This window comes from Nicotiana attenuata, unplaced genomic scaffold, assembly GCF_001879085.1.
Source record: "Nicotiana attenuata strain UT unplaced genomic scaffold, NIATTr2, whole genome shotgun sequence".
In the NCBI taxonomy this organism is placed as follows: Eukaryota; Viridiplantae; Streptophyta; class Magnoliopsida; order Solanales; family Solanaceae; genus Nicotiana; species Nicotiana attenuata.
In genome coordinates, this window is record NW_017670655.1 from 445,238 (window position 1) to 461,550 (window position 16,313).

The following is a 16,313-nucleotide window of genomic DNA, read 5'->3' on the forward strand; positions in this document are numbered from 1 at the left end:
GGGTGGGGGGGGCTCCATTTTGTTCGTGCCATATGCACCAATAAAGGCATTCTGGAACGAATTCTGAAAACGCTTATGAAGCTACCCACACAAACTCCATGGCAAGAGGACTTCTAACAGAAGTTGGAAGAGCCATGGAATACCTCCAATGACATAGATTAGTGTGCAACAAGAGCAGCCATTCTCAATGCATGAAACATGATTGACTGTTTGTTCAACTTTCATACAGAAATACATCCATTAACAAGGACTTATTTTCCCTTTTTTTCCAAGGCTATCCCCTGTTAAGGGAGTCTTGAAACCAGAATTTTAACACAGAAGAGAAGGTTTTCTAAGACCTTTGCTTTGCCGAATAATAGTCCAAGGGAAAGAATAAAAAGATGTCATATAACGCATGCTCCAGCTATAAACATAGATTCTATTGAGTTGTGTAAATTGCCTCATTTAAAAGCTTAAATAATTAGAGAGGTGGCAAATTTCTTTCTTTTAAGTCTATATTGTGTCCCCCGTATGCTGGCCTTTTACATGAGCCAAATTCTTTCATGGCCAAACACGCGGAATTGTTTGACCGCTTCCTCTAAAGTTTAAGCTAGTAGAAGATGTGATATATGTCTGTATGTATGAATGAATGTGTATGCTTCCATAAACAGAAACAGAAGATGAAAGTTATTTCCATCATTGGAGTAGTTAGATGCATGCATGCCCTTCAATTAGTGCGTATATTACCAAGAAATGAAAGCAAATAACAGAACGTGAAACTACAATCATACCTCATACGCACATATGATGCCTAGATTTTCAAGGCAACACAATATCTTTGCATAAAAATTGGATAATCTCTTCCGAAGCTTCATATAGTTGTCATCTGTATCTTTGTACTGACTTGATACTGACAGCTGCAAGTCAACTAATGCAGCATCAAACTGTTCATGAAAATTAGGAGAATCAAGTATAAGGGACTTGAGTTTTGAAAAAAAGTTAGCGCGTCAGATTCCCAAGAAGCATATTATTCATTCGGGGAACTGTATCAACAGGTACTTCATAATCAACATCCAGAAAAGCACTAAGGATTACTGAATAAGCAATGTATCTTTCCCAATATCTAAGTACACAAGCAAGCGCACGGCTACATCCACTTCCCTACCCACTCCAGAAACGAGTAGAGGAAGAGTTAGGGCAAAATTTGAAGGTTATGGATGAGCTTAACATTCCTGGAGTTCAGCAGAACATTAATCATTTAAGTTTTTGGAAACACCACCATTGAAACCTATTGAAAGCGTCGATTGAACTGTGCCCTTTCATAGAAAAACATCAAGACATTGAGGATCCTTATAGATCAGTAAAACTCACACACCCAAAACCATCTAGTAGATCTGCAATAAGACCACATAAGGGGAAGTAAAGATAAAACCTACAGGCACCCTCTTAAAGTTTTAACCCAACTCACAAAAACGTTATGTTCTTTTTTCTTTTTCTTTCCTTTTAAGTAGTCATCGTCTGACCAATCATCTCGGACACCAGAGTGCCCGTCCCTGCCCATTTTGTCTCACCCTAACTGGAATGGCTCTCTTAGTTACGCTGCGCCCCGCCCCGAGTCCCCACGTCACTCAACAATTTCTGCTTCTCCCAATGGGAACCTTTACTAGTAAGGGAGCATGGAACAGGGGAGGCGGATCAAAAGGTCCCTACTGTTTATTATCTCTACTAAATTAGTTTCTGTTAGATAGTTGCTTAGATATGTAAATATATCATAATGCATATACCGAAGTCAAACACCAGTCAAATGTACAATACACATTGTAAAGTAGTCTAATAAAAGCCTAGGTGTAAGACGATTGTATTCACATATAGTCTCAATCTTTTCTCTCGTATCTCTTAATTCTCATGGTATGTTGTATATTTACAAGTGATATCCTGAGGAGGAAACATGGTCGTCATAGATTTGCCAGTGATACTGGATGTGAACATTGTAAAATGTGCTTATAGATGCTTTTAGGCATAGGAAGGTTGTCTTTATGCTCTTTCTCAATTATCTTTTCCCTTTCTCTTATTTCTCACAATTCTAAACGTTCATTTATTTATTTTTAAATATCGTTAATGAACAATGGTCAGAGATCACCCTTGATTTCAAAATCTAAAGATTGCAGACACGAAAGAAAAGAAAATAAAAATAAAGAACTAAATGGATAGAGATTACAATGTACGGACCATATCAGTTATTTAATATGGTTAAGTCATTTGGGCGTTTACCTTTGACCATGAAGCTTCCAATTTTGCCTTTATTTCTAAAGTCGAAGACACTATTGGATCATAGAATTTACAAGTCTCCTTTGCGGAAGGAACAAATTCGTCCAGCCCCACCCTCTCCTCTGTTGCATATATCTATACAAGACGAAACCATATATTCATGCATTAGAAACCATTACACTGGCTACGGTTAACAAAACCATTCACAAGCTGCAACAAGGTGACAGGATTTGCTAGAAGATTACCTGGGAATCAAGAAGACTTTCAAGTTCTGATATTTGCTCCTCGCAGTCTGTTGAAGATGAAACACCTGATCGAGAGGGTATGTTAAGTAAGATCTAAAACCATATATATCAAATTCATATTGGCTAAGACAACTGCAAATAAAAAGTATTAGCATATATCTAAACAAAAGTTGGAAGAAAGATTGACCAACTGCAAAGGAAAGGAAAGTGTAAGCGTAGTCCAATTGAAAAGACAGTATAGCAGAAAAACTATGTCGAGGAAGAAAAAGGTCAATAAAAGAAACTCTTAAACCCATTAAATGAAAATGGGTCCCAGATAGCCTTTCAAAATCATTTTGTTACTCTATCTATTTCTGTTCCAATTAAACTAACTTTGGACCAACCGACCAAGGAGTATAGATATTTGTCACCATCAGTCATCATGTGACACATTGATAAACAAGCAAACAGTGAATTTAAAAGGTCTCATTCACAGGAAAGAAGAAAATATTTGGGGGTGGGGGGTTACTGTTCCCTTTCATCATAAGCGATGCTAGAGTTTCCTCTTTTGCCTCAAAAACCCCTTTTCTACATTTCATTTATTTAACTATACTATATTAAAAGCACGAAGGCTCTTAGCGAAATATTGTTCGTCTTTTTTACCCTCCAGAAACTGATTTCACACTAGACAAAATAGTCAATTAGTTATTTTCCTTATGGTTAAAAATAGACATTTAATTATTTCCCAAATATTTAGGACTTCTATCTATTCCTTTTCCTAATGTTTAGGAATAAACATTTAATGCTTATGTCTCTTTGAGTTTTTCACGTTTACACTAAGTTATTATGTTTCAATAATGATTATTAATAATAAAGGAATTTAGATGAAAGAGAATGAACTTCTCTTTAATCAAATAGGCAGAGCCCTCCATTTTTTGTACGTTGCATTTGGGAAAACCTAAACCCTAGGCCCCTGCATCGCCGGCAACAATGGGTATCTCTCGTGATTCTATGCACAAGAGACGGCCACCGGAGGCAAGAAGAAGGCTTGGAGGAAGAAGAGAAAGTACGAGATTGGCAGACAGCCAGCAAATACAAAGTTGGTTCCTAATGCTAAGACTGTTAGAAGAATAAGAGTCCGAGGAGGTAACGTGAAGTGGCGTGCTTTGAGGTTGGATACTGGGAATTACTCTTGGGGAAGTGAGGCTATTACAAGTAAGACTCGTCTATTGGATGTGGTGTATAATGTCTCTAACAATAAGTTGGTTAGGACGCAAACCCTGGTGAAGAGTGTGATTGTTCAGGTTGGTGCAGCTCCATTTAAACAGTGGTATCTCCAGCACTATGGAGTTGATATTGGTCGCAAGAAGAAGACTGCTGCTTCCAAGAAGGACATGTTATGGACTCATTTGTGGGACGTGTATATGCTAGGCGCAATAAGTGAATTCAGTATTTCAATAGGCTTAGATCTCTTCTTTTAGTTGTTATTTATTTTCTGTTTAATTATTCTAGAATAGGTTGTCTACGTATTTCTGTTTTTATAAAGCCTAAATTATAGGTTTCCTACTCTTGTAATAAGTCTAGTCCTATTTAACAGAAACAGAAGGAATAAAACAGGAGGCCAACTTTTATCAGAAAACTACAGAGGATTGGAGTTCTCCCTAACGAGCTCTAAGGTTTCAAACTCCCTTCGACGAGTTTGATTGTTTATTCACGATAGGTAGATCAAGGAATCGAAATAAGGAAAAGGGGAATCGCCCTGTGACACGATCTATATCGCGGGACCTTAACAAATTGGTATCAGAGCCAAACACGATGGGCGATACTAGCAAGAACGAAGAATTGAAATCTTTACTACAAGAGGCACAAGCTATGAATGACGCTAGGGTTGCGGAAGTGGAGAGAAGGTTGGGTAGCCAGATGCAACAACTATCGCTTCAATTGGAGGAGCTGATTTCTGGACTGAATCGTAGCACTAATAAGGACGTTGATGGAACTGCTAGCAGCCACAATCCATTGGGACAAACTCACCAGAAGCGAACCAATTTTCAGCCACTCACTGGAAGTGGGGTGGTTCCCAGGTATACCAAACTGGATTTTCCTACCTTTGATGGTTCTACAAATCCGTTAATTTGGTTGCATCGCTGCGAGAAGTTTTTCTCTAATCAGCATACACAGGAGGAAGACAAGGTGGGATTAGCCGCTTTCCATATGCTAGGTGAGGCACAATTGTGGTACCATCAGCTAGAGATTGAGAATCCTTCCATGAGTTGGGTAGAATTGAAGGATTGTTGCACTCTCCGTTTCGGACCACCCGCTCGAAGCAATCCCCTGGGAGAGCTGGTCAACTTGAAACAAACAGGTACAGTTGAGGAATACCAACGATTGTTCCAAGAACGCTTGGCACGAGCAAGCAAGTGTGTTCGTATTGATCAGCAAGTAAGCTTGTTCACTGCTGGGTTGGCTGATTACGTCCGGCTTGATGTGGAACTCCATGATCCACCAGATTTGGCTCATGCTATGAATTTGGCTAGGGCATTTGACAGGAAACAAATGATGTTGAAGGAAGTAACGGTGCGGAAAGGGGCTTGGCAGAGCAGTAAGAACAATTTTTCTCCCAACATGGCAACTTCAACACCTCCACTTTCTACGGGCAGCATTGCATTTGGGGGAAATAAAGATGCAAGGTCAGTAAGTTCATCAACCCCTTTCATAAAAAAAATTATCTAGAGCAGAAATGGCAGAACGAAGGGCAAAGGGCTTATGTTATAATTGTGACGACCCTTACACGGTTGGACATCAATGTAAGAAACTCTTTTGGCTGGAGTTGGCTGGTTCTGATGACGTAGAAACTACAGCTGAAGTTGAGTCCGAGCCTGCTATTTCTTTGCATGCCATTACAGGACAAAAAAGTGAAGACACCATGCAAGTAAGGGCTGTTATACAAGAGCAATCACTGCTAGGGTTGGTAGATTCGGGAAGCACACATAACTTTATCAGTTTAACAGCTACCCAACGCTTAAACATACATCCTCAGTCTCACTCAAGTGTTACTGTTTCAGTTGCTAATGGTGATAAGGTTCAAAGCAAAGGAATGTGCCAAGCGATATCATTTTCCATTGACAATACTGTTTTTATTGCTGACTTCATTATTATTCCTTTGCCTGGGTTTGATATGGTGCTAGGTGTTAAATGGTTACGAACCTTGGGGCCAATCCTTTGGGACTTCGCTACACTCACCATGAGTTTTGTTTTAAATGGCGATCAAGTCGTCTTGCGAGGGCACCAGCCTTGCACCACTTATCAACTCCATTTACTTCAAGATTCAGACGATTTTCGCTGCAAATTGGAAGAATTGTTTGCTGAATTTGCTGATTTATTTCACGAACCTTCAGGGCTGCCTCCTTTACGAAATTGTGATCACCAAATATGTTTGGAACCTGGAACTGGACCAGTGGTTGTGCGACCATATCGTTATCCACATTTGCAGAAGGATGAGATTGAAAGACAGTGCACACAAATGTTACAACAAGGGATCATCCAGCCTAGCAGATCACCATTTTCATCACCAGTTTTACTAGTCAAGAAGCATGATGGTACTTGGCGATTATGTATCGATTATCGGGAGCTTAATGCCAAAACTATCAAGGACAAGTTCCCTATCCCTGTGGTGGAGGAACTATTGGAGGAGTTACATGGATCCCAGTACTTTACAAAGCTGGATCTAAAATCTGGTTATCATCAGGTGCGCATGCATCCACCAGATATTGAGAAAACAGCTTTTCGCACACATCACGGGCATTTTGAATTTCTTGTCATGCCTTTTGGATTGTCCAATGCTCCATCAACATTCCAAGCACTCATGAATAATGTCTTCCAGGCACACCTACGTAAGTTTGTGTTGGTTTTCTTTGATGATATTTTAATCTATAGCAAGACATGGGAGGAGCATTTGTATCATTTACGTGTGGGGTTTGACTTATTGCGTGCCCATCATCTCTATCTGAAACAATCAAAGTGCTCCTTTGGTGAAACCCAAGTAGCATATCTTGGTCATGTGATTTCCGCGGCAGGTGTGTCAGTAGATGTAAGCAAAATAAAAGCAATTACGGATTGGCCTCAACCACAGTCAATTACTTCTTTGAGGGGATTTTTGGGTTTAACGGGATACTACCGCCGATTTATAAAGGATTACGGGTTATTGGCAGCACCATTGACAAGCATGCTCAAACGCAATTCTTTCCACTGGAGTGATGAGGCACTAGCTTCTTTCACCGAATTAAAAAAGGCACTTGTTGCTGCCCCGGTATTGCAATTGCCAAATTTTGATGAAAAATTTATTGTGGAGTGTGATGCTTCTGGGGGAGGTATTGGGGCTGTTCTTCAACAAAACAACCATCCTATTGCTTTTTTTAGCCGACAGTTGGCGGAGCGCCACCACAAATTAGCAGCCTACGAGCGAGAATTGATTGGGTTAGCCAAGGCTGTACAACATTGGCGTCCATACCTTTGGGGGAGAGCTTTTCTTATTTACACTGACCACTATAGTCTGAAGTATTTGCTTGAACAACGGATTACCACTTCACCCCAACAACAGTGGATTATGAAACTTATGGGCTTTGATTTTTGTGTGGAATACCGTGCTGGCCATTTGAACAAGGCTGCTGATGCCTTGTCTAGGCGCTCAACAGAAGAGGAGCTTTTGTGTGCCATCAGTCAACCCCGCTCCTTGTTATTAGATGCTATTCGCGAGGAAGTGAAAAATAATGATTCCTTACAAAAATTATGTTCCCAAATTGTAGCTAAGGAGCTGGACAATGTTTGGTCCGTTCATGATGGCCTCATTCTTTATAAAGGTCGTATTTATTTGCTATCTTCTTCTCCCTTAATTGCAAGGGTCTTGTCAGGTTATCATGATGGTGCACATGAAGGGGTTCAAAAGACTTTACAACGAGTGCGCAGCGATTTTTATTGGAAAGCTATGAAGTCTGACATTGCTGAATACGTGGCAGCTTGTCCTGTTTGTCAACGCCACAAGAGTGAAAATCTAAGTCCAGCCGGGTTGCTTCAGCCCTTGGCACTTCCTTCGCAGATTTGGGCTGATATCTCTATGGACTTCATTGATGGGCTACCTAAGGTTTGGGGTAAAACGATTTTGTTTGTGGTGGTGGATCGGTTTTCAAAATATGCTCATTTCATCCCCATGGCACATCCTTATACAGCTCCACGAGTGGCACACATTTTTTTTGAATATATTGTGCGGTTACATGGGTTGCCAGAATCTATTACCAGTGATAGAGATGTAGTTTTCACCAGTCACTTTTGGAGGGAGCTTTTTCGTTTGTGCGGGACTAAACTTGCATTTTCTTCATCTTATCATCCACAATCGGATGGCCAAACAGAAGTTGTCAACCGCACTATTGAAATGTACTTGCGGTGTCTTGTGGGTGATCGTCCTCAACGTTGGGTTGATTGGATTCCTTGGGCAGAATATTGCTACAATACTTCTTTTCATACAAGCCTTCAAACTTCTCCATTCAAGGTCGTCTATGGCCGTGATCCGCCGAGATTGTTGTCCTATACACCTGGGTCTACTAGAGTAGAGGCAATTGATCAAGCCTTGCTTGACCGAGATGTGGTTTTGGCAGAAATTAAGATCCGATTACAGCAGGCTCAGTCTCGAATGAAAGAGTATTATGATAAAGGGCATCGAGAGGTGGAATATGAACCGGGAGCATTAGTTTGGCTTCGTTTGCAACCTTATAGACAGCGTTCTCTTGCTGGTCAGCTTCGCCACAAACTTTCTCCAAAGTTTTATGGGCCATTTCAAATTTTGAAACGCATTGGGACAGTTGCTTATCAGTTACAGTTGCCTGTGGACTCTAAACTTCCTAATGTTTTTCATGTTTCTCTTCTTAAGCCTTTCAAAGGTGCAGCACCAGCGCCTACACCAACATTACCTCCTATAACTGATGGTCGGGTTGTGCCAACACCAGGTTCTGTTTTGCGTGCTCGCCTTAACCGCGGAACATGGGAAGTTTTGGTTCAGTGGGCTGGTTTGGATGCAACTAAGGCTACTTGGGAATGTGTAGACTAGTTTCGACAGGTTTATCCTGAATTTACGCTTGAGGACAAGCTCTTTCTTCAGGAGGAGGGTGATGTTATGGACTCATTTGTGGGACGTGTCTATGCTAGGCGCAATAAGTGAATTCAGTATTTCAATAGGCTTAGATCTCTTCTTTTAGTTGTTATTTATTTTCTGTTTAATTATTCTAGAATAGGTTGTCTACGTATTTCTGTTTTTATAAAGCCTAAATTATAGGTTTCCTACTCTTGTAATAAGTCTAGTCCTATTTAACAGAAACAGAAGGAATAAAACAGGAGGCCAACTTTTATCAGAAAACTACAGAGGATTGGAGTTCTCCCTAACGAGCTCTAAGGTTTCAAACTCCCTTCGACGAGTTTGATTGTTTATTCACAATAGGTAAATCAAGGAATCGAAATAAGGAAAAGGGGAATCGCCCTGTGACACGATCTATATCGCGGGACCTTAACAGAGGAGAGGAGGCTGAGGCTGTTCCAGAGGAGAAGAAGAGTAACCATGTCCAAAGAAAGCTGCAAAAGAGGCAACAGGATCACAAGATTGACCCACATATTGAGGAGCAATTTGCTAGTGGGCGTCTATTGGCTGCAATCTCATCACGACCTGGCCAGTGTGGTCGTACCGATGGTTACATCTTGGAGGGTAAGGAACTTGAGTTTACATGAAGAAACTCCAGAGAAAGAAAGGAAAGGGTGCCAGTGGTGCTGCTTAGAGTTGCACCTCCATTTTTTCATATTGTGATAAGTTTAGAACAAATTAGATTGGTCGTTATTCCCTATTCAGTAGTCTCGGTGCTACTCTTCATTGGAAGAGAATGATAACTTCTTGTATCAGAGTTAGATTCAAGTTTCTTTTGCATATGGTTATCTAAAAGTTTTGAGAACTGCCTACTTTATGAAAAGAAGAATTTTGAGAACAAAAAAAAAAATAGAGATGAAAAAAGAAATTGGTTCAGATTTCTGTTTCTCCACTNATCTATCTTCATGGCACTTGAACCCACAACTGCTGCTAACTTTAAACCTTTCCGAAGATCATCTTTCTCGAACCGTCGACATTAGAAATACTGATTCAATCATGAACTACCGCACCCCGCGATACCTGACAGCTGCATCTTCAATACTATTACACAATATCTTACCCCAAAGGCGAATTGTAGAATATCATAACACCGGCGAACTGAGTACGTTCAATTAGGACAACGACACCTCAGCATAGAAGAAAACTCCACCACGCTCGCAAATACCAAGTCTCGTTACTCCACCAGCCCACATCTGATCATTCTTAGTCTGATTGCCTTTCCCTACTGGGGATAAAATACCGAATCTCTAGATCATGCGCTGAGTAAACCTCTCTTCGAGTCATTTACTGCCACGACACATAGGTAACATCCTACCATCATATCAGACATTCTAGAAAAACAAAACTCTGTTTTTCATATGCAACATCTATTAATTAAGTAGGTAATACTCCCGTTTACATTAATTAGACTCATTCTTCAATGTAAATGCCCCTTTCTTCAGGAGGAGGGTGATGTTATGGACTCATTTGTGGGACGTGTCTATGCTAGGCGCAATAAGTGAATTCAGTATTTCAATAGGCTTAGATCTCTTCTTTTAGTTGTTATTTATTTTCTGTTTAATTATTCTAGAATAGGTTGTCTACGTATTTCTGTTTTTATAAAGCCTAAATTATAGGTTTCCTACTCTTGTAATAAGTCTAGTCCTATTTAACAGAAACAGAAGGAATAAAACAGGAGGCCAACTTTTATCAGAAAACTACAGAGGATTGGAGTTCTCCCTAACGAGCTCTAAGGTTTCTAACTCCCTTCGACGAGTTTGATTGTTTATTCACAATAGGTAGATCAAGGAATCGAAATAAGGAAAAGGGGAATCGCCCTGTGACACGATCTTTTTCTCTAAGAGGCAAGGTTTGACTTTGGTGATGAGAACTGTAGAAACCACTGTAATTATGCGTAATAACAGGAATACTCTCTTTCTTCTAATTAATATTCTTAAATGTCATTATTGTACACGCTGACCCATATTATTTGTGTGCTAAGGTTTTTTAAAAATGGAGTCAATGCTTACAGAATTATTTAATAGCCTTGATGTAAAATTGCTCTAAATAACTATTTATGTCTCCTTGCACTAAGGCTGTAAGGGTAGATCTGGCAGAAGAGCTATGAAGAACTTCTTGTTTCGAAAACATCAAACATTTGAAAAAACTTAGTATTTTTTAATTTGTCAAAACAACTAATATTTGAGACTGGAGGTAGTATATATATTACGCTCTCTGATCCTTTTAAAATGTCTTTTGGCAGATGCACTAATAAGAAATCATTTACTAGTAGTATTTATCACAAGGGCTATATGATTAAATAATCTTTTAGTTCTCCTCGAACATATTTTTGGATTCTAATATACAATATTATTGAAGAATAGATTTGAAAAAAAATTAATATCTTCTTAAATTTTTTTAATGTATACTCAGTTTTTTCGATCAAATTAAATAAGAAGACAGTTAAGAAGGAAACACATCGGAAATGGAATTAACTAAGCAGGAACAAGATCNATTCAAGTTTCTTTTTGCATATGGTTATCTAAAAGTTTTGAGAACTGCCTACTTTATGAAAAGAAGAATTTTGAGAACAAAAAAAAAAATAGAGATGAAAAAAGAAATTGGTTCAGATTTCTGTTTCTCCACTTCTGCACAATCTTTTGGACAATTATGCTAAGTAGATTTCTAATACTTTTTTTCTTAATTTTCTCCCACATCTAGATTTTGTTTTAAAAAATATATGCACACTTATTTAATACTTTGACTAATAATTTAGAATTTGAAATCAGCTTTTAATTTAAGCTTTTGTATTCTATAAATTAACACCGCCAATCACCTTGTACTCCTTTTAGGTTTAGAAGTCTCTTTTTGTTGTTAATTAAATTTTTCACAAATTAATTCTTTGCAAATTTATATCAGAAAAGTTTTAAACACTTACTTCTTTTAGGTTGCAGAGCCTTTTTTGTACTAATAAATGTAAAAGTTTCGAACAAGTTTTAGCACTCTCATAACATGAGTAGAATGAGAGAAAAGGATTTTCAGTTGTTGTAAATCATCATACACAAATATTCTAATAACTAACATAAAATATACATGCACAATATGTACCTAAATACTCATGTAAAGTTAAACGACTCTTTTACATTCAATCAAACGCTACTTCTATTGATACTTCTTTAATAATATTTATGTAATTTATTATAATTTTCTACTCATTGAAACAAGGTATACGCGCAACGCGCGTACCGTAAGACTAGTTTATTTGTTGATGAGAGGGATGATTTGGGCAACGAGAAGCAGGCAGAGCACGAGGAACTGAGGAAGATCAAAAGTTACCTTTTCTAGTCACGGGGGTAGCAGTCATCCCAAAAACCTTTGATGTTCTTGTGGAATGATGATAGAACTCCTTTGTTGGTTATAGAGAGTGCACAGGAGCATGTCCAACAGGATAACGAGAAGATGAGAAAAGTTTAAGAAGGGAATTAAGAAAAAGTCACATGAAAGAAGTGAGGCTTACCGTCATAATCATTTTATAGGGATGTTTACCACTGGCACGATGACACTCGTCTAGTATCAGAAAGCACACTCTACCAAATTTTATGTAACCCTTTCTCAGTGCATCCAAGAAAATTTGGGGTGTCATAACCAAAACCTGTGAGATCAAAAGTAATTGCAGTTATATCAAGTAATACTTACAGCACATTCATAAATGGAGAATTTAAATGATTTATATAATATTAAACTCTTTAGAAAAGTTATTTAAAAGAACACGTGGTAGCATTACTCAGCAAGAAGTCAATATAAAGAAATCAAGACCGCAAAAGTTTCAAGTCAAAGTAGTATGACCGAGTCCAATGTTGGATCTGATAGACTCAACGAACTTCTAGTTGGATCTAGAATTAAAAATAGGATCGCTCCGCCCCAAAGGTATCCCTTGGCACATAAAATCTTCTTTCTTCTAACCCAGCCCACTTAGGAGCCTTACAAATTTCTTTTTATGGATAATAAGAGAAGGGCCGTGTATCGGACTAACAAGTAACCTAAATGACAGGAAACAAAAGGATTGTCTAATCTATTACAATCATGCATGCACATTTTTGCTATCTCATAACTCCAATTGACTACTAAACGGATATCTAATTTCTGGTAGCCAAGACTAAAAGATCATGCAACAAGCATCTTTCCATGTGATCTGCAAAGAAATTGGCTCAGGCCAATCTGGAAATTTTATGGGGCTCACACCTGATTCGGCGAATTTGGCATGGATCGCCGTTGTAAAATGCTCATTTAAGGCGTGCTTAAGCCCTGAAGCTAAAAAAGAGCTCAAGGAGGGCGCTTCACCTCACTTACGTTGCGCTTTAGTGCAGGCGAGGCACTAATGTGTACGTATTAGTAACCATGCATCTATCTTGAATCGAGTGGTACTAAACAATAGACATAATCAGTAAAGAGATGTTAATTATTAAGAAAAGCATTATGAATGAATTTGTCTTTTTTTTCTTGCATTACAAATATATTTTATTTCTATTTTTCATTGCACTTTTTTTACTAAAGCGCACACTTTTTGCACTTAAAGCCCTAATAGACCTGGAGCACTTTCTAAAGGTTTTCGCCTTTGACAACACTGGCGTGGATTGATTTTCCATCGGACTGAGATCACAATTAGCATGCACAGAATATTAAGTGTGGCACTATCTTGGCAATGCTTGGAAGACAAATCATAGATATTAGGATCAACAACCAGAAAGCGGCATGCTAGGCACAGCGCCTTCGAGTTTAAAATATATTCAACTAGAAATTAAGCACTACAACAACAACATACCCAATATATTCCCACAGTGTGGGGTCTGGTAAGGGTAATGTGTATGCAGACCTTACTCTTACCTTGTGGAGGTAGAGACATTAAGCAGTACAATCATAAAATCAAAAGGTTGATGATTTGAATTTTTTTTTTTCTTTCAAAATGTTTGTGTAGTGTCCATATCCTCAGCAGGGCAATCAAATAACTTTACATACAAATATGCTAGTCAATCATATGAAGCTTTGTGCATAGTGGGACTTGACCTGTTTACGGGATTTACTTCAGTGAACAAGGAATGCTCTTTGATTATTACATATGACTATCTATCAAATAATAATATCTTGACTACAGAACCACAAAGCTAGTCGTGTCTTGAGATTGGAAAAGTAACCTTCACCTTGGCACAGATCGTGTTACCTTAGATATCAGCTTCACCGATTATCATACAATTATTTCAGCACAAACACACTTGAGCTGGAAAACCAAGAAAGGGAACAACTTACGTCATTATCATCAGTTTCGGTTTTCCATTTTTCTGCATTCCAGTCATCAACTCCTTTGGCCCCATAGTATTCTTGAACCGCAAGCTGTGTATGATGTCGTATAACCTCGTATTGCTGCAACAATGTTATAAATAAACAAGGATTAGTATCATCAAAATTGAGCACATTCCAAAGTACCAAATTTGATAAAAGCTCAAACTCAAACTTTTCAGCTGATTGCAAATCCTTATCAAAAGGATAAAGTAGATTGCAGATCATTTAATGCTCAAAGCCCCTCTACAGTCTACAGTCATAATTTTGGAATGAAACATGCGTTCAGGACTTCTATGAATAGAGCACAGTGGAAGCTCTAAAAGTTTGAGTGGCATTGTTTGAAAATCAAGTACTTCCCCTTGGAAGAAAATTTTTCTTTTTCTTTTTGGTCCTTTCATTTAGAGATTTCTATTGTATAGATCTGTCAGAGAGTACATCTATCCCACTGCTTCACGCTTGGGCTTGTGACCTCAATAAATTTCTGAGAAGAATATAGCTCTCCTCTTCAGTAATCACTCTTCCCTCTTTTAGTCAAGTATCATACTCCAACACAATGGACATGGTTTAATTAAGTCATTTTGACAGCAGAGGGACGGGCACCATTATCCACCGAGCTTTGAACCGTGTGTCACTAGCCTTCGAGGATTTCTCAGTTATCAAACATCAATAAATAATAATAAAAATAAAGAGATAAAGACAGTGAACTTCATTTATATTAGCATGCTTTCTACAGAAAGAGATAGTTTCATAAAACAACAAAATACCCTTTTTTGCAAAAACTTTCTACGGGAAGAGTGATACTTGAACTAATATTTGTCATTCAAACTCATAAAACAAAAGTAATTGTATATTCGGAAATGTATCATTTAAAGATTTCACAATGACTAAGGAAAACAAAATCATCAAAGTGCAAAATAACAAACATACTAAACAAATAAACAAGAACATAATCTTGGTACTCCATACAAAAATCACAAACAATTCCAATAGATATTCACATTATCTTCACCACAAGTCACATAATTCCAAATCAAACATTTAATACTCATTAGTTGCATAAGTGAGTAGAAAAAGACTGAAACTTCCAAAGAAGCCCACAGGCCTAAGTAATGCGTGAAAGGTAAATTCTCTGAAAACATAAGATCAATAAATACTAAATAAAAGCATAAAAACATATATTGTAAGCAACTTATCAGCAAAAGAAAGAAAAATCCATACAATCAGTAATTCTTTGTTTGGATTTATTTCACGATCCGAGTTTGAACCAAAAACCAAAAGAAAAAAATTGAACTCTTCATCCGAAACTAAACCAAAAAACCAAAATTTTCTCTTAACCACAGACAAAAAAAGAAAAAAAAAAGGAAAAAATATTCAAAACCATCAAGATTAAGGAAGTATGTCATAATGAAGTATGTCATTTACCAGGTGAATAGTAAGTTGGTCAAGTTTTCTGGGAAGGGAACATTATCAAGTGCGATAACAAAACAAAAAAAAAGGGACCTAAAAAAAGGACCATAGTTTTTTTTCTTTTATAACCATGGTACGCGGACGAGCTTAGGCACATCTCCACTAATTAGAGGGTACCTGCTACCAACAAATGGGAAGAAATCACCTAATATTTTTGCCTCTGCTAAGATTTGAACCTCAAACCTAAAAAAAAAAAAAAAAGAAGACCATAGTTGGACTTTTCTATCACCATTTATTTCCAACAGTGGTACTGGTTCTACTTAGTCCAAAACCATAACTTTACCCACCATAATCAAGAATTTCTAAACCACATTCTCTTATTCAACCAAAATTCTGGCCAAAAAAAAATGAAAAAGATAAAGAAAAAGAAAAGAAGACATGCCTGATGAACAAGATGAACAGTAGGTGCCAAGAATACAATAAACTTCTTTTCATCAGCAGTCCTCAATGTTTTACTAATTTCTCTGATCATCATCACTGCTATATATGTCTTCCCAGCCCCAGTTTCCAATACACATATAGTGTTCCTCTTCATTGCCACTTCATATACCTCCAATTGGTAACTGAAAAAAAAAACATGCAATTTCATCAAAGTTCAACTTCTTGTTTTAAAATAAATATAAGAACCCAAAAAAAATTGCATACTCTCTTGGAATAAAATCCTCTTTCTGCTTCTTATCTACAGCCATTTGTTCAGCTTCACTACATAAGTCTTCAAAGTTTCTCTTCAATGGGTTTTCTTTCTCCTCCTCCATTGTTTTTCTTTCGAGTTTTCTCCTCAGAGAAAAACTGGAAAGTTACAAATGCCAAGGGCGTGAAGAATCAAGGAGTGAAATTTGTACTCATATATTCTGCATATAGTGGAGACTGTTTTCTTC

General features: G+C 37.9%; 1 protein-coding gene and 1 pseudogene across 1 annotated transcript in view; one reads left to right on the forward strand and one right to left on the reverse strand.

The window, feature by feature from the left end:
* LOC109241940 (endoribonuclease Dicer homolog 3a) overlaps positions 1-16,313 on the reverse strand; it is a 55,033-nt gene extending 38,720 nt beyond the window's left edge. The window contains exons 1-8 of the mRNA XM_019408769.1: positions 16,081-16,313; positions 15,818-15,998; positions 13,936-14,049; positions 12,149-12,283; positions 11,968-12,037; positions 2,493-2,557; positions 2,251-2,382; positions 771-923 (exon numbers count right to left, since the gene is read on the reverse strand). Coding sequence (XP_019264314.1) covers positions 771-923; positions 2,251-2,382; positions 2,493-2,557; positions 11,968-12,037; positions 12,149-12,283; positions 13,936-14,049; positions 15,818-15,998; positions 16,081-16,190 — 960 coding nt within the window. The 5' untranslated portion in view covers positions 16,191-16,313. The remainder of the gene's footprint in view (positions 1-770; positions 924-2,250; positions 2,383-2,492; positions 2,558-11,967; positions 12,038-12,148; positions 12,284-13,935; positions 14,050-15,817; positions 15,999-16,080) is intronic.
* LOC109241941 lies at positions 3,450-9,286 on the forward strand (annotated as a pseudogene).